General features: G+C 46.4%; 1 protein-coding gene across 1 annotated transcript in view; it reads right to left on the bottom strand.

Moving 5' to 3' along the window:
• LOC122551097 (protocadherin-16-like) overlaps positions 1 to 23,249 on the bottom strand; it is a 370,928-nt gene that overhangs the window by 65,029 nt on the left and 282,650 nt on the right. The window contains exons 11-13 of the mRNA XM_087988529.1: positions 18,800 to 19,039; positions 17,117 to 17,242; positions 14,605 to 14,814 (exon numbers count right to left, since the gene is read on the bottom strand). Coding sequence (XP_087844655.1) covers positions 14,605 to 14,814; positions 17,117 to 17,242; positions 18,800 to 19,039 — 576 coding nt within the window. The remainder of the gene's footprint in view (positions 1 to 14,604; positions 14,815 to 17,116; positions 17,243 to 18,799; positions 19,040 to 23,249) is intronic.

Raw genomic sequence — 23,249 nt, forward strand, 5'->3', positions numbered from 1 at the left:
TGTTACTTCTTCAAAAAACTCAATCGAGTTTGTGAGACATGATTCCCCACGCACAAAGCAATGTTGACTATCCCTAATCAGTCCTTGCCTTTCCAAATACTTGTACATCCTGTCCCTCAGGATTCCCTCAGCAAGACATCCTTACTCTGATACTCCAACTCTCTCACTATAAAGGCCAGTATGCCATTAGCTTTCCTCAGTTGTACAGATCAGCAAAGTATTTATGAATAAAGTATATTTTTGAAATATAAAAAAAGGTTCTGTGAAGAGGGTGACTAACAAGGTCAAGGTGTATGAGGAAGCAGCTGTTAAGGGAGTGGGCCAGTGGAAGGGTTGAGGTGTTTGCTTGGTAGGTTTTGGTTTGAGGAGGTTCAGTGGTGGTACAGGTAAGGATTCTGATCTTTCTGTCTTGGCTTAGGGCAGTGGCGTGCTCCTCTTGCAGGATGTGGCAGACTTCTCGTGTTCCTGGTGGCTACCCCAGTGAGGAGTGCACCCATCTGCAGCTCCTGACAGACTGCATTAAGGAACTGGGGCTGCATGCCCTCAGGACCATCCACGCTGCAGACAACATCGTTGATAACTGCTAAAGTGAAGTTGGAAAAGCACAGCGGGTCAAGCAGCATCCGAGGTGCAGGAAAATTGATGTTTCGGGATGAAAGGCTTTTGCCTGAAACGTCGATTCTCCTGCTCCTCGGATGCTGCCTGACCTGCTGTGCTTTTCCAGCACCACACTGATCTAAACTCTGATCTCCAGCATCTGCAGTCCTCACTTTCGCTTTGCTAGAGTGAAGTGTTCACTCCGAAGGTGCAGGGGCTGCAGGTAGCTGTGTGACCACCAGAAGAGGTAAGGGTGGAAGGCAGATAGTGCAGGGTTTCCCTTTGGCCAGTCCCCTCAATAACAGGTATATTGCTTTGGATACTGTTCGGGGTGGATGACCTTTCAGGGGCGAGCAGCAGTGGTCAGGTCAGTGGCATTGTGATCAGCTCTGAGGTCCAGAGGGAAAGGGTGCAGTCAGACAGAGTGATACTGATAGGACATTCAGTCATGAGGGGGACAGACAGGAGATTCTGTGACCACAGAAGAGACCCCAGGATGGTATGCTGCCTCCCAGGTGCCAGGGTCAAGGATGTCTCTGAGTGCTTACAGACATTCTGAACGGGGAGGGTGAACAGCAAGAAGTCATTGTGTACATTGCTACACATGATATAGGTAGGCAAAGGGATGGCATCCTGTGAAATGAGTATAAGGAATTCGGTAAGAAGTTAAAAAGCAGGACATCAAAGGTAGTGATCTCCAGATTACTCCCAGTGCCATATGCCAGTGAGAATAGACATAGAAAGATAGGCCAGACGGATGTGTGGCTGAGAAGCTGATGGAGGGAGTAAGGTTTTCAGTTTAGATTAGATTAGATTACTTACAGTGTGGAAACAGGCCCTTCGGCGCAACAAGTCCACACCGACCCTCCGAAGAGCAACCCACCCAGACCCATTCCCCTACATTCACCCCTTCAGCTAACACTACAGGCAATTTAGCTTTACCAATTTTCCTAACCTGCAAGATTTTCGAGTGTGGGAACACCCGGAGGAAACCCACGCAGACACCGGGAGAATGTGGATTCTTGGATCATTGGGATCTCTTTTGGGGTAGAGGTGACCTGTCCAAAGGGGACGGGGTTGGACTTGAAGCAGAGGGGCACCAGTATCCCTGCCGGGAGATTTGCTTGTCTTACCCCGGAGGGTTTAAACTAGTTTGGCAGGGGGTTGGGACTCTGAATAAGCGAGGCCTGTCTGGTAAGGCAGATGAGCTCAGAGCATGGATTGGCTCTGGGGACTGGGATATTATAGCCATAACTGAAACATGGCTGAGAGAAGGGCAGGACTGGCAGCTCAGTGTTCCAGGACACAGAAGCTACAGGCGTGACAGAAGGACAGGTAAGTGAGGAGGGGGATTTGTCCTTTTGATAAGCGAGGACATAACGACAGTGTTCAGAGAGGATACTCCGAAGGGGTCATCAAATGAAGCCATATGGTCAGAACTTATCACAAGAAAGGGGTTGTGACTGTATTATAGACTGCCAAATAACCAGCAGGTACCAGAGAAGAAGATGTGTGGAGAGATTGCAGATAGCTATAGGAATAATAGAGGAGTACTGGTTAGAGATTTTAATTTCCCCTGTGTTGACTGGGCCACCCAGAGTGTAAACGACCCAGATTTGTCAAATGTGTCCAAGAAAGTTTCTGAAATCAGTATGGAGAGGGCCCAACTCGGGAGAGGGCCCAACTCGGGAGAGGGCCCAACTCGGGAGAAGGCCCAACTCGGGAGAGGGCCCAACTCGGGAGAGGGCCCAACTCGGGAGAGGGCCCAACTCGGGAGAAGGCCCAATTCGGGAGAGGGCCCAACTCGGGAGAGGGCCCAACTCGGGAGAGGGCCCAACTCGGGAGAGGGCCCAACTCGGGAGAAGGCCCAATTCGGGAGAGGGCCCAACTCGGGAGAGGGCCCAACTCGGGAGAGGGCCCAACTCGGGAGAGGGCCCAACTCGGTCGGGTGCAACATTGGAGCTCCTCTTCAGAAACAAGGTCAGGCAAATGACTGAAGTGTCAGTCGGAGAGCACTTTGGGTCCAGTGACCATAACTCTCTTAGTTTTAACACAGTTATGAATAAAGATAGGACAGGTTAAGGTGCTAAACTGGAGCAGGGTCAATTTTGGGGCAATGAAGCGGCACAGTAGCACAGTGGTTAGCACTACTGCCTCACAGCGCCAGAGACATGGGTTCAATTCCTGCCTCAGGCGACTGACTGTGTGGAGTTTGCACATTTTTCCCGTGTCTGCGTGGGTTTCCTCCGGGTGCTCCGGTTTCCTCCTACAGTCCAAAAACAAGCAGGTTAGGTGACTTGGTAAAGCTAAATCACCCGTAGTGTTAGGGGCAGGGGTAAATGTAGGGGAATGGGTCTGGGTGGGTTGCGCTTCGGCGGGTCGGTGTGGACTTGTTGGGCTGAAGGGCCTGTTTTCACACTATCAGTAATCTAACCTAATCTAATCTAATCTAAACTAGTTGAGGTCGACTGGGTGAGTCTGTTTGAAGGAAAAGGAATGACTGGCAAATGGGAGGCTTTTAAAAGTCTGATATGAAAAATCCAGGGCCAGTATGTCCCTATTAGGGTAAAGGGAAAAGCTGGCAGGTTTAGGGATACCTGGCTGACGAGGGATATTGAGGATCAAAAAATGTGCTGCTGGAAAATCACAGCCGGTCAAGCAGCATCTGAGGAGCAGGGGAGTCTCCTGCTGTGCTTTTCCAGCATTACACATTTTGACTCTGATCGCGAGAAATGGCAGTCCTCACTTTCTCCGAGGGACATTGAGGCTCTGCTCAGGAGAACAAAGAAGGCATACATTGGGTATAAGATATCGGACTCAAATGAATCCCTAGATGACTATAAAAAGTGTAGGGGCACACTTAAGAGCAAAAAGAGGAAATGAGATGGATCTTGCAGATAAAGTTAAAGATAATCCCAAGAGATTCTATAGCTATACTAAAAATAAAAGGGTAGCTCGGGAGAAAATAGGTCCCTTAAAGATCAGCATGGCCATCTGTGTGTGCAGTCAGAGAAGGTGGCAGTGATTTTTAATGAAATGTATCTCCTCAGTGTTTACTGAGGAGAGAATCATGGATGCTAAGGAATAAGGGAAACAAGTCGGGATGTTTTGGACTGCATACACATTACCAGAGAGGAGGCTTTTGCAACCTTAAAGTGCATTAAGGTGGACAAAGCCCCTGGGCTTCATCAAGTCCATCCTCAGTCACTGTGGGAGGCTAGGGAGAAATTGCAGAGGCTCTTGCAGAGAGTTTTGCTTCATCTTTAGCCACTGGTGAAGTCTCGGAAGACTGGAGGGTGGCTAATGTTGTTCCATTGTTTAAGAAAGGTAGCAAGGACAAGCCAGGGAACTCCAGGCCAGTGAGCCTGACCTCAATGATAGGCAATTGTTGGAAAGGATACTGAGGGACAGGATTAAACAACATTTGGATAGACAAGGTCTGATTAGGGATAGTCAGTGTGGATTTGTGTGTAGGAAGTCATGTCTGACAAATCTTTTAGAATGTTTTGTAGAGGTAACCATGAGGGTAAGGCAGTGGATGTTATATGTATGGACTTCAGTAAGGCCTTTGACAAGGTCCCACACAACAGGCTAGTCATGAAGGTTAGGTCGCATGGGATCTAGGGAGGACTAGATAATTGGATTCAAAATTAGTTCGATGGTAGGAAGCAGAGGGTGACGGTTGAAGGTTGTTTCTTGGACTGGATGCCTGTGACTAGTGGTGTGCCACAGGAGCCGGTGCTAGGTTCTTTATGATTTGTTATTTGTATAAATGATTTGGATGTGAATGTACAAGGCATGATTAGTAAGTTTGTGGATGATACAAAATTAGGGGGTATCATTTATAGCGAAGAAGGTTATCTAAAATTACAGAGGGATCTTGATCAGATTGGGAAGTGGGCTGAGGATTGGCAAATGCAGTTCAATACAGATAAATGTGAGGTATTGCACCTTAAAAAGTCAAACCAAGGTAGGACTTTTACAGTAAATGGTAAGGTCCTGAGGAGTGTTGTGGAACAGAGGGACCGAGGATTACAAGGTCTTAATAATTTGAAAGCAGCATCACAGGTAGACAGGATGGTAGAGAAGGCATTTAGCACACTGGCCTTCATCTATCGAGGAATTCAGCATAAGAGTTGGGATGTTATGTTACTACTTTATAAGTCATTGCTGAGGCCGCACTCTTGGAGGATTGTGTAAAGTTTTGATCTCCCTGTTAAGGAAATGGTGCAAAGAAGATTTACGAGGATATTGCCAGATTTAGTAGGCCTGAGGTATGGAATCATGGAATCCCGGCAGTGTGGAAATAGGCCCTTTGGCCCAACAAGTCACACTGTCGCTCTGAAGAGTAACCCACCCAGACTCATTCCCCTACCCTATAATCCTATATTTACCCCTGACTATTGCACCTAACCTACGCTGCTCTGAACACAACGGGCAATTTAACATGGCCAATTCACCTAACCTGCACATTTTGGGACTGTGGGAGGAAACTGGAGCACCCAGAGGAAACCCTGCAGACATGGGGAGAACGTGCAAACTTGGCCAAGACAGCACTTTATTCCTTGGAATGTAGGAAAATGGGGGGTGACCTTATTGAGGTGCATAAAATCATGAGGGGCATAGAGAGGATGAATGCATATAGTCTTTTTCCGAGGGATGGGGAATTGAAAACTAGAGGGCATAGGGTTAAGGTGACAGTGGAAAGATTTAAGAAGGACTTGAGAGTCAACGTCTTCACACAGAGAGTGGTGCGTATATGGAATGAGCTGCTAAAGTAAGTGACTTAGGCAGGTACAATAGCAACATTTAAAAAAATATTTGGATAGGTACATGGATGGGAAGGGTTTAGAGGGATCTGGATCAAATGCAGCAATTGGAACCAGCTGAGTAGGCACTATAGTCAGCATGGACCGAAGGGCCTGTTTCCACGTTGTATTACACTGTCACTCTAATTCAAAATTCACAATCTGTCACAGCGGAATTTGAACCTGGGCTCCCAGATCATTATTGGGGAATCACTAGATTAATACTCTAGTAATAATACCACTAGGCCATTGTGACACACTCTCATGGTCACACTCACATCTGCAACATTACTCCAAATATCTCAAAGCATGCTAAAGAGGACATGGTCTCTACCTTAATGGTAGGAGTAAGACAGATGAGTTCAGGGCATGTATTGACAGGTAGAATTAAGGTGTTATTGCTATCACAGAGAAATGGCAGAGAGATGGCCAGGAATGACAATTCAACATTCCATTGCATAGGATCTTCAGGCAGGACAGGAGAGGATGTAAAAGAGGAGGTGATGTCGTATTATTCATTAAAGAGGGATGATATCTTGGACGGGTCTTCAAATGAGGCTTTGTAAGTAGAGTTTAGGAATTAAAAAGGGCAGTAGAACATAGAACATAGAAGAATACAGCGCAGTACAGGCCCTTTGGCCCTCGATGTTGCGCCGATCCAAGCCCACCTAACCTATACTAACCCACTATCCTCCATATGCCTATCCAATGCCCGCTTAAATGCCCATAAAGAGGGAGAGTCCACCACTGCTACTGGCAGGGCATTCCATGAACTTACGACTCGCTGAGTGAAGAACCTACCCCTAACTTCAGTCCTATATCTACCACCCTTAATTTAAAGTTATGCCCCCTTGTAATACCCGACTCCATACGCGGGAAAAGGTTCACACTGTCAACCCTATCTAACCCCCTAATCATCTTGTACACCTCAATCAAGTCACCCCTAAACCTTCTTTTCTCTAATGAAAACAGCCCCAAGTGTCTCAGTCTTTCCTCATACGATCTTCCTTCCATACCAGGCAACATCCTGGTAAACCTCCTCTGCACCCGTTCCAGTGCCTCCACATCCTTCCTATAGTATGGCGACCAAAACTGCACACAATATTCCAGATGCGGCCGCACCAGAGTCTTATACAACTGCATCATGACCTCAGGACTCCGGAACTCAATTCCTCTACCAATAAAAGCCAGTACGCCATATGCCTTCCTCACCGCACTATTTACCTGGGTGACTCCCAGTAGTCACACTGCTGGGAGTTGAGACTGTGGTGCTGGAAAAGCACAGCCGGTCAGGCACTGTCTGAGGAGCAGGAAAATCGATGTTTCGAGCATAAGCCCTTAATCAGGAATGAGGCTGTGCTTTTCCATCACTACACTCTCGACTCTGATCTCCAGCATCTGCAGTCCTCACTTTCTCCCATACCACTGGGAGTGTATTATAAGCCCCCAAACAATCAGCAGTCAACTGTAGATATGTTCTATGTTTAGAAGTGGCAGATTTTTTGAAATGTATTCAGGAAAGTTTTTTATACCAACATATAGATGGTCCACCAAAGAACAGTGTAACGCTGGACCAAATTCTGGGAATGAATCCAGGCAGTGAGAGAGCATTTCAATGATAGCAGCAACAACACTGTTATGGAAAAGTAACAAGATGGTATGGAAAAGGGGGTTTTGAATGGGGGAAGGCAGATTTTATTAAAATAAAAAAGGATCTGGCCAAAGTGAATAGCCCCTTGAATGTAAATCTACAGCTGAACAGTGGGAAGTTTTTGAAAAGGTACTGGACAGAGATCAGGCCCAATATGTTCCCTTCAAGGTGAAATGTAGGAGCAACAAGTCCAGAGAATCTTGGGTGTCTCAGAATGTTAGGACTGGATAAAAAGTAAGAGAGCGGCTTTTGACAGATGCAAAGGGAGGCTATAGTGACCTATTGAAAGTGCAAGAGGAAGCTTAAGAAAGCAATTAGGAGTGCAAGGAGGACGCATGATAAGACTTTAGTGGGTAAGATTAGGGAGAGTCCCAAAATAACCTACAAGTACACCATGGGCAAGAGAATAACAAGCAAAAAAAAGGGTCTATTAGGGACCAAGGGGGGAATCTGTGTGTGGAGCTGGAGAACATTGGGAGAGAACTAATCCAGCACTTCACATCTGCCTTCACGTGAGCAGATTGACATCAGAAATGAGGAGTCAGTGAAGGTTTGGATTAGGCTTAAAGTGGACAAATCCCCAGGACTGGATGAGTTGTATCTCAGAATGCTGTGGGAGATGAGGGAGGAAATTACAGAGGCTCTGACTCAAGTTTTTAATTCCTCCCTGGCCACAGGGGACTGGAGAATAGCTAATGTGGTTCCACTTCACAAGAAGGGCGGTAAGGATAAACCAGAGAATTACAGACTGGTGAGTCTCACATCAGTAATAGGGAAACTATTGGAGAAAATTCTGAAGAAGAATTAATCTCCAATTAGAGAACCGAGGCTTGATTGGGGTAGCAAGCATGGCTTTGTCAGAGGGAGGTCATGTCTCACAAATTTGGTGGAATTTTTTGAGGAGGGCACCATTTATATTGGAGGGTGGAGGTAGAAGGCTGTGTGTGTGACTGGAGCCCGGTGTGCAGTGGGATCAGCGCTGGGTCCCTTTTTGTGATATTCATAAATAATGGAGATGAGAATGTGGGGTGGTGGTGGTGATGGGGGTGGGGGGTTGATAAGTCAGTTTGAGGATGACATGAAGGTCTTAAGTTACAGGTGGATATCAACGGATTGGTCAGGTGGGCATTTAATTGACAGATGGAATTTTATCAGTCATGGCACAGTCAGGCACAGTCAGGCACAGTCGTGGCACAGTCATGGCACAGTCGTGGCACAGTCATGGCACAGTCATGGCACAGTCGTGGCACAGTCAGGCACAGTCGTGGCACAGTCGTGGCACAGTCATGGCACAGTCGTGGCACAGTCCTGGCACAGTCGTGGCACAGTCATGGCACAGTCGTGGCACAGTCAGGCACAGTCGTGGCACAGTCGTGGCACAGTCAGGCACAGTCGTGGCACAGTCGTGGCACAGTCAGGCACAGTCAGGCACAGTCGTGGCACAGTCGTGGCACAGTCGTGGCACAGTCAGGCACAGTCATGGCACAGATTATATGAGCAGGGATATTATGTTGGAGTTGTACAGAACTTTGGGGAGGACCCAGCTGGAGGACTGTGTGTAGTTCTGGTGTCCACTCTATAGGAAGGATGTGCTTTCAATGAATGGGAGTATAGAGGAGATTCACCAGGATGTTGCCTGGAAATGGAGCAGGTTAGCGATGAAGTGAGGCTGGATAAACTCTGGTTATTAACTTTGGAGCAGAGAAGGCCAAGGGGGACCTGATAGAGGTGTATAAGATCATGAGGGGCATGGACATGATGGGTAGAAAGCAGCTGTTCTCCTTAGTTGAAGAATAGAACAATGGCATACACTTTGTAGATGAAAGGCAGGAGGTGATTTGAAGAAAAGCTTTTTACCCAGAGGGTGGTCGGTTTCTGGAATGCACTGGCTGGGAGGTGGCTAGTTGAGGTGGGAACCTCACAATCTTTAAGAAGTACTTGGACGGGCAACTGACATGTCATAACATTCAGGGCTGTGGAGAAGTGTAGAAAAGTGGGACTAGTGTAGAATTAGAGCAGTTTTGCTCACTTCAGATATGATGGGTTGAAAGGCCCCTTTTGTATTGTATGATTCTATGGGGGCAGGTCCTGATGGGAATACAGACACAGGAGGAGCCACTTTTATAAATTCATTCATGAGATGTGGATCACACTGGTTGGGCAAACACTTACTGGCCTTTCCTAGTTGTTCATGACGAACTCTCGTATTGGACCACTGTGGGCCACAAGCTGTAGTTTGACCTACAACGTCATTTGGGTAGGAATTCTAGGAATTATGTTTCTGGTCTGGTTCAGTTTCTGTAATAAGATCAGGAGCTGATGGCCCTGGGGGAACTCAAACTGTTTGTCACTGAGCAGGTTATTGCTGAGCAGGTGCAGCTTGATAGCTCTGTTGATGGAACCTTCCATCACTTTACTGATGATCGAGAGTAGACTGATGGGGCAGTAATTGACCGGGTTGAATTTGTCCTGCTTTTTTATGTACAGGATATACCTGGGCAATTTTCTACATTGTCAGGTAAATGCCAGTGTTGTAACTGTACTGGAAGAGCTTGGCCAGGTGAGCCGCAACTTTTGGAGTACAAGGTCTTCAGTGCTATTGCGGAATGTTATCAGGGCCCATAGCCTTGTCAGTATTCAAAGCCTCCAACTGTTTCTTAATATCACGTGGAGTGAATCAAATTGGCTGAAGACTGGTATCTCTGATGCTGGGGACCACTGGAGGAGGCTGAGATGGATCATCCACTCGCCACTTCTGGCTGAAGATTGCTGCGAAAGCTTCAGCCTTATCTTTTGCACTAATGTGCTGGGCTCTTCCATCATTGAGGGTGGGGTATTGGTGGAGCCTCTTCCTCCAGTGAGTTGTTTAATTGTCCACCAACATTCACGACTGGAATTGTTGAGACTGCAGAGCTTAGATCTGATCCGTCGGTTGTAGGATTCCTTAGCTCCATCTATCACTTGCTGTTTACACAAGTAGTCTTGTTTGGTGGCTTCACCAGGTTGACACCTCATCTTTAGGTTTGCCTGGTGTTGCTCCTGGCATGCCCTCCTGTACTCACCATCGATGCCCTGGATTGATGGTAATGGTCGTGTGGGACAGATGCCGGGCCATGAGGATGCAGATTGTGCTGGAGTACAATTCTGCTGCTGTTAATGGCCCTCAGTATCTCATGGATGCCCAGTCTTGAATTGCTAGATTGGTTTGAAGTCTATCCCATTTAGCATGGTGATAGTGACGTACAACACAATGGAGGTTATTCTCAATGTGAAGACGGGACTGTGTGTTGGTCACTCTTACTGACACTGGCATGGACAGATGCATCTGCAGTAGTTCCCTCCATATAGGAGTCATCCTTCAGGATTAGATGATTGCACATCACTCCGCTTTATAAGAGGGAAAAAGACGAAAATCAGGGAATTGCAGACCAGTTAGCCTACATTTATGGCGGGGAACGTGTTGGAGTTTATAATCAAAGATGGCATAACTGAACAACTTGAAAATTTTTAATTAATCAGGAACAGTTGTCATGGAATCATGACAAGTAGGTCATGCTAACAAACCTCATTAAAGTTTTTGAAGAGGTGACTAAGGTAGTGGACCTGGGCATGTCAATGGATGTTGTTATATGGACTTTCAAGAGGCGTTTAATAAGTTCTCATAAAGTCCCACATAAGAGACTGTTAATTAAGGTTGGTGTTCATGGAACTGAGGACACGGTTGAGAAATTGGATAAGTGGCAGGCAACAGAAAGTAAGGATAATGGGTAGGTGCTCAAACTGCCAGAATGTGACCATTGGTGTCCCACAGGATCTATGTTAGGGTTTGAATTGTTGACATTATTTATTAACAATTTGGATAATGGCATAGAAAGTCATGTATCCAAATTTGCTGAGGACAAAATGTTAGTCAGTATTTTAGACAGTGAAGATGATAGCATAAAATTACAAAGGGCTGTTGATAGACTGAGTAAATCGGTAAAACTGTGGCAGATGGAGTTCAATGTAAGCAAATGTGAGGTTTTTAATTTTGACTGAGAAAAGGGTAGATTAGGGCACTTTCTCGACAGTATTGAGTTAAATACAGTGGATGTCCAGAGAAACTTGACAGTTCAGGTGCATGGATATTTAAAATGCCACAAACAGGTGTAGAAAGTAATCAAGAAAATGAATGGAAAACCGCCTTTTATATCGAGAGGATATATCGAGAGTGCAAGAATGCACTCATTATGCTGCAGCTATACAAAACTCTGGTGAGACCCCTCTTGGAGAACTCTGAGCAGATCTGAGCTCCACACTTCAGGAAGGATATACTGATCTTGGAAGGAGTACAACATAGGTTTACAAGAATGGTACCTAGACTTCAGGGGTTAAGTTATGAGGTGAGATTATACGAATTAGGCCTGCTTTCTCTAGAATTTCAAAGGATAAGGACTGATCTCATTGAAGTCCTCAAGATATTAACAGGAAAAGACAGGGTCAATAGAGGTAATCTATTTCCGCTGCTTGGGGATCTTGGAACAAAGGAGCATAGTTTGAGAATTAGGGTCAGAGCATTGAAGAGAGATGTTAGGAAGGATTTCCACAAACAAAGAGTGGGTGAGATTTGTAAATGACAGTGGATGCAAGATCAATTGTTAATTTTAAATCTGAGATAGATATATTTTTATTAAGCAATGATATTAAGGGACAAAAACAAAGATTGCTGGAAAAACTCAGCATGACTGCAGCATCTGTGGAGAGAAATTGGAGTTAACATTTCAGGTCCAGTGACCCTTCCTCAGAACTAGGGGGGATATGGGCCAAAGGCAGTAAAATGGAGTTAAACCACAGATTAGCCATGATCTCATTAAATGGCAGAACATGCTTGAGAGGCTGATTGGTCTATTCCTGTTCCTATGCTCCGACATTCCTACATTAATGAGGATGAGGTGAAATATGTTCTTCCTTCTTGTTGGCTCCCTCACCACCTGCTGCAGACATTAAAGAAAAAAAATTGAATGTGGCAACAACTAGTGGTAAGTCAGAGGGTTGGAAAATTTTAAAAACCAACAAAAGATGACTAAAAAATAATAAAGAAGGAGAAAATAAACTTTGAGGCTAAATTTGTAAGTAATATCAAGCCAGACAGCAAGCGCTTCTTTAAATATATCAAAAGGTAAAGAGAGAGATCAAAGTGAATGTAGGGCGCTGAGACAATGAGGTTGGAGAAATAATAATGGGCAATAAACATTTCACATCAATCTTCACAGTGGATGACACAAATTTACTAAATAATCCAGGGGTAAAAGGAAGAGAAGAAACAACTATAATAACGATCACTGGAGAAAAAGGGCTCAGGAAACTATAGGGCAAAAGATCAATTAGTTGCCTGACCTGATAGAATGCATCTTCAGATTTTAAAGGCAGTAGCTATAGAGATAGTGTGTGCACTGGAGTAATCTTCCAGGGATCTTCAGATTCTGGATAAGGACAAGAGGATTGGAAAACTGCCAATGTTACACCTTTCTTTAAAAAGGGAAATGGGCATAAACAGGTAATTATTGGCAGGTTAGCTTAACATCTGTAATTAAGAAAATGTTAGATCTGTTTTAAACTCTGCGATAGCAGAGCCTTTTAGAATGCATCATATGATGAAGCAGAGTCATGTCTTCATGAAGGGAAAAATCATAACTGACAAATCTATTAGAACTCTTTCAGGAGGTAACAAGCAGGGTAGATAAAGGGGAAGCAGTGGGTGTCATGTATTTGGATTTTCAGGTGTTTGATAAGGTACCATACATTAAGTTACATAATAAGATAAGAGTTCATAGTGTTGAAAGTGATATTTTAATATGGATAGGGGACTGGCTGACTAACAGAAGGCAGAGAATTAGAATAAGGAGGTTGTTTTCATTATGGAGTGCCACAGGGCTCAGTGCTAGGGCCACAATTATTTACAATAAATATTAAAGACATGGATGAGGAAAGCGACGGCACCATAGCCAAGTTTGCACATGACACAAAAATGGCTGGGCAAGCAAGTGGTGAGAATGACTCAGAATATACAGAGGGATGGAGAGATGTTAGGTAAGTGTTCAAAAACATGCCAAATGCAATATAACATGGGGAAATGTAATGTTCTGCATTTTGGCAGGAACAATAGAGGAGATGAATATTATTTTAATTATGAAAGATTTCAGAAAGCTACAGAACAGAGGGATTCGAAGTCCTTGTCTATGAATCACTGAAGCACCCACCTTCAGTGAGTTATCGGGAAGGCAAATGGAATGTTGGCCTTTATTTCAAGGGAATGGAGTATAAAAGTAGGGAGGTTTTGCTAAAACTATACAAGGCACTAGTCAGCCCACAGCCGGAATACTGTGAACAGCTTTGGGCCCCGTGTCTAAGGAAAAATAAACTGGCTTATTGATTGAATCTGTGGATTCACCATACATCAAGAGCATTTCTGAACTGACAGCCAGACTATTGCGACCACTAGGACTCATAACAGCACACAAACCAACAGCCACTCTCAGACAACAACTCACCAGGACGAAGGATCCGATACCCAGCATGAGCAAAACCAATGTAGTGTACAAAATCCCATGCAAGGACTGCACAGAACACTACATAGGACAAACAGGAAGACAGCTAATGATCCGCATCCATGAACACCAACTAGCCACGAAACGACACGACCAGCTGTCCTTAGTAGCCACACACGCAGATGACAAGCAACATGAATTCGACTGGGACAACACTACTATTATAGGGCAAGCCAAACAGAGAACAGCCAGGGAATTCCTAGAGGCATGGCACTCATCCACAGATTCAATCAATAAGCACATCGACCTGGACCCAATATACCGGCCACTGCAGCGGACAGCTGGAACTGACAACCGGAAGCGGCAGATTCAAACCACTACAAATGCCGAAGGAAACATCACAGAAACGCTTCACAGGAGGCTCCCAAGCACTGAGGATGTCACCTAGACAGGGGACGAAACGTCTGCAACACAAATTCCCAGCTCGGCGAACAGAACCACAACATGGAGAGACTGTTCGTGAAAGAGGTTGAGTAGATTGAACCTGTACTCATCAGATTGTAGAAGACAAGAGGTGACTTTATTGAAACATAGAAGATTCTTAGGGGACTTGACACAGGAGATGCAGAAAGGCTGTTTCCCCTTGTGGGAATGTCTGGGATCAGAGGGAATCATCTCAGAGTAAGGAGTTGCTCATTTAAGATCCAGATAAGGAAGAATCCCTTCACTGAGAAGTTTGTGAATCTGTGGAATTCTGTAGGAGCTGGTCATTAAGTATATTATTAAGTATATTAAGTATATTTGAGGCTGAGATAGAGAGATTTTTAATCAGTAAGAGGGGAACTGAGGGTTATGGGAGAAAGGCAGGAAAGTAGAGTTGAGGATTATCAGATCAGCTTTGATCTTATTGAATGGTGGAACAGACCTGATGGGCCAAATGGCCTACTCCTGCTCTTGTTTCTTTACGGTTATATGATGTTATGACACTGTAAGCACACCACAAACACTTTTTCAATCTTACCAATGATCTCATATTGCACACATCCGTTCTCCCCCGCATCCTTATCTGTTGCCTTCATTGTGAAGAGTGGGACTCGCTCCTGGTTTTCTGGAACTTGCAGCTCGTACACATCCTTCTCAAACATAGGCTTGTTGTCATTCTCATCTTCAATCTTGATGGAAACTGTCACCGTGGCAACATTGGGGGGGCTCCCACTATCTTTAGCATAAACTACAAAAAACAGTCTATTAGTAAACAGAAGCAACGAGGTAGAGAATGAGAGATAAAGAAGGTGAGAGAGACTGTAATAGAGAAATGGAGAGAGAGAGAGAGAGAGAGAGCGTATGAATGAGTGTGGGATAACGATAGGCACAGTATTGAAAAGGGGAGAACAAGAAAGGGGACAGTGAGACAGCCAGAGAGAGGGAGACAAAAAGACAGAGGCAGCAAGTGTTCACAGGAATGCTTCCTGAGATGACAAGCTTGTCCTATGAAGGGAGTCAAAACAATTTGCAAGTTTAGATAAATGAGAGGCAACCTCAGTGAAACATTAAAAATTCTTAAGAGGCTTGACAAGGAGATTGCTTCCCCAAACTGGGAATCTAAAACAGAGAGCTCAGTGTAAAGATTAAGGACTGAGATGTTGAGGAATGTCTTCAATCAGAAGGCTGTGAATCTCAAGAATTTTCTACCCTAGAAAGGTGGGCAGTCTACCTTGGACAGACAGAGGTCTGGTATCAGGAATGAGGGAGGGATACAAGGAACAAGCAGGAAAACCAATCTAGACAGAGAGAGTGCGTGGGAGAGAGAGCACGCAGGAGGCACAGCATGTGGGAGAGAGAGAGAGAGCGCACGGGAGAGAAAGTGAGAGAGCACATAGGAGAGACAGAGCACACAGGAGAGAGAGCACACAGGAGAGAGAGAGCACACAGGAGAGAGAGAGCACACAGGAGAGAGAGAGCGCACGGGAGAGAGAGAGCGCACGGGAGAGAGAGAACACACAGGAGAGACAGAGTACACAGGAGAGAGAGAGCACACGGGAGAGAGAGAGAGAGAGAGCACACAGGAGAGAGAGAGCGCACGGGAGGGAGAGAGAGAGCGCATGGGAGAGAGAGAACACACAGGAGAGACAGAGCACACAGGAGAGAGAGCGCACGGGAGAGAGAGAGACAGAGCACACAGGAGAGAGAGAGCGCACAGGAGAGAGAGACAGAGCACACAGGAGAGAGAGCGCACGGGAGAGAGAGACAGAGCATACAGGAGAGAGAGAGAGAGACAGAGCACACAGGAGAGAGAGAGACAGAGCACGCAGGAGAGAGAGAGCGCACGGGAGAGAAAGAGACAGAGCACACAGGAGAGAGAGAGAGACAGAGCACACAGGAGAGAGACCGCATGGGAGAGAGAGAGACAGAACACACAGGAGAGAGAGAGAGTGCATGGGAGAGAAAGAGAGAGAGCACACAGGAGAGAGAGTGCACGGGAGAGAGAGAGAGACAGAGCACACAGGAGAGAGACCGCATGGGAGAGAGAGAGACAGAACACACAGGAGAGAGAGAGAGTGCATGGGAGAGAAAGAGAGAGAGCACACAGGAGAGAGAGCGCACGGGAGAGAGAGAGAGACCGAGCACACAGGAGAGAGAGAGACAGAGCACACAGGAGAGAGCGAGAGCGCACAGGAGAGAGAGAGCGCACGGGAGAGAAAGAGAGAGAGAGCACACAGGAGAGAGAGAGCGCACGGGAGAGAGAGAGAGCACACAGGAGAGAGAGAGAGAGAGCGCACGGGAGAGAGAGAAAGAGCGCACGGGAGAGAGAGAGACAGAGCACACAGGAGAGAGAGAGCACACGAGTGAGAGAGGGGAAGAGTATGCGGGAGAAAGACAGAGCACGCGGGTGAGAGAGAGAACACGCAGGAGAGAGAGAGTATGCGGGAGAGAGAGAGCACACGAGTGAGAGAGAGAGAGAGGGCACGCAGGAGAGAGAGAGAGCACACGGGAGAGAGAGAGCACATGGGAGAGAGAGAGAGGGCACACGAGTGAGAGCGAGAGAGAGAGCATGTGGGAGAGAGAGAGAGAGCACGTGGGAGAGAGAGAGCACACGGGAGAGAGAGAGAGAGCACGTGGGGGAGAGAGAGAGAGAGCGCACGGGAGAGAGAGAGGGCACACGGGAGAGAGAGAGAGAACGTGGGGGAGAGAGAGCGCACGGGAGAGAGAGAGGGCACACGGGAGAGAGAGAGAGCGCACGGGAGAGAGAGAGAGAGAGAGCACATGGGAGAGAGAGAGAGCACATGGGAGAGAGAGAGCACACGGGAGAGAGAGAGCACACGGGTGAGAGACAGCACGCGCGAGAGAGAGAGCATGCAGGAGAGAGAGAGCACAGAGGAGAGAGAGGACAAAGAAAACAAGAAAGAGAGAGAATGAGAGGAGAGAGAGAAAAAAAGTGACAGAGGAGAAGAGAGAGGAGGGAGAGAGACATAGAGGTGGGAAGAGGAGAGAGAATGGTTTGGAGCTCTCTCGTAGAGTTACTGGTCACTTACCTGTAAGTTGGTAGTGATCCTGTTGCTCTCTGTCTAAGGATCGGCTGGTTGTTATGACACCGGTCACTGGGTCAATGGAGAAGCTGTCATCCACCAGCCCTCCATACCTCAGGAGACCATTTAAACCTACAGAGAAAGAAAACACAGCTCAGACTGACAAAGATCAACATTAGAATGGACACAATGGACAAGGTTTACAAAAATAAACATGGAACTGAGTCCCCATCACCCAACCTTCAATCTGTGCCCTCTCGTCACTTTTCCCATCATCCTTCCTGTCATCAACTCCATCATCCACTCCATCCTTAATGGCTACTGCCCAACTGCTCTGCCATCCATCGCTATAAAGTGTTTCAAGGGGTTAGTAAAGGCACACACCAACCCACTCCTCCAAGATTGCCTTGATCCACCACAATTTGCTTACCGTCATAATAGGTCCACAGTAGATACCATCTCCCAAGGTCCTAAACCCATCCCTGGAACATCTGGATACAAGGACACCTTCATCAGACTCCTATTTATTGACTTTAGTTCCAGCATCAACCCCATAATTCTAGCGAAACCCATCTCCAAATTCTGTGACTTAGGACTTTGCTCCCCACCTCTGCAACTAGATCTTCAACTTCCTGACCCACAGACCGCAATCAGTAAGGATAGGCCATAACATCTCCTCCACAATAATCCACAACACCTGTACCCCCGCGAGGCTGTGTATTCAGCCCCATACTATATTTCTTTTACACTTATGACTGTACAGCTAAATTCAGCTCTAATTCCATTTACAAATTTGCTGATGACACCACAGTAGTGGATTAGATCTCAAACAATGATGAGACAGAGTACAGGAAAGAGGTAGACAGCTTAGTGGCATGGTGTAAAGTCAACAATCTCTCCCTCAAAGTCAGCAAAATAAAGGAGCTGGTCATCAACATCATGAAGTGGAGCGGTGTACACTCCTCTATCTGTAACATGTGTGCTGAGGTAGAGATGGTCGAGAGCTTCAAGTTCCTTGGACTAAATATCACCAACAATCTATCCTGGTCCATCCACATCAAAACTACAGTCAAGAAAGCACATCAATGCCACTACTGCCTCAAATTCCAGAGGAACTTCAGCATATTGACAATGACTCAACAATTGTTATGGATGTACCATCCAGCTTGGTATGATAACTGCTTCTCCAAAGAATGCAAGAAATTACAGAGAGTCATGAACACAGCCCAGTCCATCCCACAAACCAACCTACCATCCATTGGCTCTGTGTACACTTCCTGCTGCCTCAGAAAAACGGCCAACGTCATTAAAGAACCCTCCCCACCCCAGTTATACTCTCTTTCATCTGGCAGAAGACATAAAGGTTTGAAAATACCTAACAGAGTCAAGAATTGCTTCCTCCCAGCTGTTATCAGACTTATGAATGGACCTCTTATACATTAGAGTTGGGCTTTCTCTGCACCTTCTCTGTAGCTGTAACACTATATTCTGCATTCTGTTCTATTACCCTGATGTACTTAGGTAAGGAATGACTTGTCTCGATAGCATGCAATACAATACTTTTTAACATGTGACAATAATAAACCAAATCAAATCAACCTCTCTGTCATCCACTCTGTCACCATTAACCCCCTGACCCTCACTCATGCCCGGCTTGACTGCTGATGTATGCAGTGGCTGCTTGGTTACCTTGGTCTCTGTCGGTGGCGTGTATCTTAATGACCTGGGTGCCAGCTGCTTGATTCTCCAGGACACTGGCTTCGTAAAGTTTCTTATCAAATGTTGGTACCTCATCGTTGACATCAATCAACTGAATGTGGAGCAGCTGGATGGCTGAACGCCGGAATGTTCCATGATCTGAGGCCTCAATCGTCAGGTTAATCCAACTCTGCTCTTCGCAATCCAGCTCTTTCACAATGGACAAAGCCCCTGCAGTCAAACAGAAGGGACTATTACTGACCAATCACATTGCTCCCAGGAATACTGCAGGTCAAGGGTTAGGGGTCAGGGTTCCTGGGAATGTATTATTGACATCTGGGATATTGAAGAGTGGGGACAAATGGGGAGATGTCAGTGTGACTGAGAGTTAATGGCAATTGTTGGTGAGTCTCCACATCCTGTAGAACCTGCAACAGTTACTGCAGCTTGAGCTTTGGCTCCGGAATCTACCCACAGCAAATGGACTTTAGTGGTTCAGGGAGGCAGCTAGGGATGGACAATAAATGCTGGCCAATAGCAATGAGGGAGGAGGGTCTCAGCTGTATGGCTGTGGGGGGCACAAATAAGACAAGAGCCATAGTGACAGCAGATTTGACAGTTACAGCAACACAAAGCTGTTTCTGCAGCCACAGACCATAGTATGGTGTGTTGCCTCCTGGTTCCAGCTACAGAGCGCCCTGAAGGTGATTACATGGAGGTTGTGATACACGTCGGTATCAATGATATCGGCATAAAGATGGATATGGTCCTGCAATCAGAATCTGGGGAGCAAGTAGGATCTCAAATGTAGTAATCTCTAGATCACTTTGAGTGCCTTGTGCAGGAAATGCAGGAATACGAGGGTAAGGCAAATGAATATGTGGCTGGAAAGGGTGCAGGAGGAAAGACTTCCAGTTCCTGGGAGAGCTGGGACTGGCTCAGGGGAAGATGGCACCTGTACAAGCCAGGCAGGTTACACCTGAATACAGCTGAGAGTGAGGTGCTTTCAGAACCGGTGCTTGTGCTACAGGAGGGGGTTTAAATGAGGTGAGGGCACTGTAATCAGGAGAGAGAGGAAAGGAGTAATACCAGGTGCTCAAAATAGAGGGCAGATAGCACTAGACCTGAGAGCAGTGAGTTAACCACCTGTAGCAGGATGTGCTCACTGAATAAGACAGGAGGCACTACCAGACCTGGCTTTTGGGAATGAAGTGGATTGAGTGGATCAGGATTAGAGAAAGAAGTTAGATTTGAGAAAAGGTGAGAGGGGAAAGATTTAAAAGGGACCTAAAGGGCAACTTTTTCACGCAGAGGGTGGTGTGCGTATGGAACGAGCTGCCAGAGGAAGTAGTGGAGGCCGGTTACTACATTTAAAAGGCATCTGGATAGGACTATGAAGAGGAAGAGTTTGGAGTGGCCAAGTGCTAGCAAATGGGACTAGATTAGGTTGGGATATCTGGTTGACATGGATGAGATGGATTGAAGGGTGTGTTTCAATGCTGCACATCTCTATGACTCGATTACTCTAAAAGCAGAAAGAGAAGTAGTAGAAAAGTAGAACACAAGAATATAAGACAGACCAGAATCAGCAGAATCAATGAGCTCTTGGAATGCACATCCCATTGACAACTAACCTGATGGCTGGAACACACAAACGTAGGTCAATGGGTATGAGTGAATTGTCAGAGATGTAGCTGAGATTGGCAACTGTATATCTAATACTTTCTACGTTTAGGAGAGAGAAATGAACAGGAAAAGGAAGTGAGGTAACACTTCTCATGTGGACAACATCAGGACATGATTGAGGGACCATAGCCCATGGAGGAGCACTTAACAAGAAGGACCATAGAGCTGAATACATTTTCTCTATTTATTCATCTTTCTGCCTTTTTATTCTATGTTTTGGGGTTTTTTTTGCGTTTTAAGATGGCGCTGGAGGGTGACGACATTATACAATACTTTTTACTGTATTTTGTAACAAAATATATGTGACAATAAATAAATCAAAACAAATCTTAACCACTTTATCCACTTGAGTTGCCAGTTATGGACTTGCACCCCATTATCCCCACAGTCCCCTCCAGACTGATCTCAAGACTGTGATTTTAGTCTTGACTCCGCCATCTGCAACTGGATCCTCAGCTTCCTGACCCACAGACTGCAATCAGTGAAGATAGACAACTGAATCTCCTCCACAATAACCCTCAACACTGGAGCCCCCAAGGATGCTTTCTCAGCCCCCTGCTGTACTCCCTGTGTTGCCAAATTCCGAAAGAACGCTATCTACAAGTTTGCTCAATGACACCAAATGGTAGGATGGCTATCAAACTATGCTGAGTCAGAAAACAGAAAAGAGATAGAGGGCTTGGTGACGTGGTACAATGAGAACAACCCCTCTCTCAACATCGGCAAAACTAAAAAACTGATCGTTAACTTCAGGAAAAAAGTAGGACACCCCCCCCCCTATCTACATCGACGGAGCTGAGGTGGAGAGGGTGGAGAGCAGCAAATTCCTCAGGGGGAGTTGAAGTGTTCAGCCATGGAGTTGGTGGGTGCAGGTGTCACAGAGATGTTCTCTGAAACGATCCCCAAGTTGGCACCCTATGTCCCCGATGTAGAGGAGACCACGTCGGGTGTAACGGATACAGTAGATGACACTGGTAGAGATCCAGGTAAATTTGTAACAGATGTGGAAGGATCCCTTGGGGCCTTGGACGGAGGTGAGGGGAGTGATGTGGGCGCAGGTTTTGCACTTCCTGCGGTGGCAGGGGAAGGTACCTGGAGTGGGGTGTAATCTGGTGGTGGGGGGAGTGGATCTGACAAGGGAGTTGTGGAGGGAATGGTCTCGCCAGAACGTTGACAGGGGTGGGGAGGGAAATATATCCCTGGTGGTGGGGTCTGTTTGTAGGTGGCAGAAGTGGCAGAGGATGATGCTGCCTGGCCGAAGTGGTCCTCACCCTTAACAACTTCTCCTTCCAATCCTCCCACTTCCTCCAGATGAAAGGGGTAGCCATGGGCACCCGTATGGGCCCCAGCTCTGCCTGTCTCTTTGTCGGCTACGTGGAACAGTCCATCTTCCGTAGTTACACCGGCACCACTCCCCACACCTTCCTCCACTACACTGATGACTGCATCAGCGCCACCTCGTGCTCCCATGAGGACGTTGAACAGTTCATCAACTTCATCAACACATTCCACCCCGACCTTAAATTCACCTGGACCATCTCTGACACCTCCCTCCCCTTCCTAGACCTCTCCATCTCCATTAATGGTGACCGACTCAACACGGCCATCTACTACAAACCCACCAACTCCCACAGCTACCTGGACTACACTCCCTCCCACCTTACCTCCTGTAAAACTGCCATCTCGTATTCCCAATTCCTCAGCTTCCACTGCATCTGTTCCCAGGATGACTAATTCTGCCTTAGAAGGGCATGTGCCTGAAACGTCGAATCTTCTGTTCCCTAGATGCTGCCTGACCTGCTGTGCTGTTCCAGCAATAAAGTTTCAGCTTTGATCTCCAGCGTCTGCAGACCTCACTTTCTCCTCCTAATTCTGCCTTAGAACATCACAGATGGCCTCCTTCTTCCAAGATCGCAATTTACCTTCCCACATGATTGATGATGCCCTCCAGCGCATCTCCTCCACTTCCTGCACCTCTGCCCTCAAATCCCATCCCTCCAACGCAACAAGGACAGAATCCCCCTGGTCCTCACCTTCCATCCACCAACCTCTGTATACATCACATCATGTTCTGCCACTTCCGCCACCTACAAACAGACCCCACCACTAGGGATATACTTCCCTCCCCACCCCTATCAGCGTTCCGGAGAGATCATTCCCTCCACAACTCCCTTGTCAGATCCACTCCCCCCACCAGACTACAGTTATCCATACTGTTCAGTAACAACGTTGATAATAGCATAAACAGTCAAATATCCAAATTGCTGATGACACAAAATTGGGCTGCTTTGTAAACTGTTGACGACAGCATGAAATTACAGCAGGATATTGATAGATTAGACAAATGGGCAGAGCTGTGGCTGATGGATTTTTGTATTAGCAAGTGTGAGATTATCCATTTCAGACCAAGAAAGGGTCGATCAGAGTATTTTTCAGAAGCACAAAGTTAAATGCAGTGGATATCCAATCCGATTTTGGAGTTCAGCTGCATATCTCTTTAAAATGCCATGGAACAGATGCAGAAAATAATAAAGAAAACTAATGGAATTCTGGGCCTTCACATCTAAAAGGCTGGAATATAGCAATTCAAACATTATAAAGCAGTTATACAAAACCCTGGTCAGACCTCACTCAGAGTACTATGGGCAGACCGGGGCACCACTCCTGAGGATGGATAGATTGGTTCTGGAGGGAGTTCAGCGCAGGTTTACAAGAATGATACCTGGACTTCAGGGGTTAGGTTATGAGGAGAGAT

The sequence above is a fragment of the Chiloscyllium plagiosum genome, unplaced genomic scaffold (assembly GCF_037043375.1).
Source record: "Chiloscyllium plagiosum isolate Xiang-an unplaced genomic scaffold, Cpla_swu_hap1 HiC_scaffold_6, whole genome shotgun sequence".
In the NCBI taxonomy this organism is placed as follows: domain Eukaryota; kingdom Metazoa; phylum Chordata; class Chondrichthyes; order Orectolobiformes; family Hemiscylliidae; genus Chiloscyllium; species Chiloscyllium plagiosum.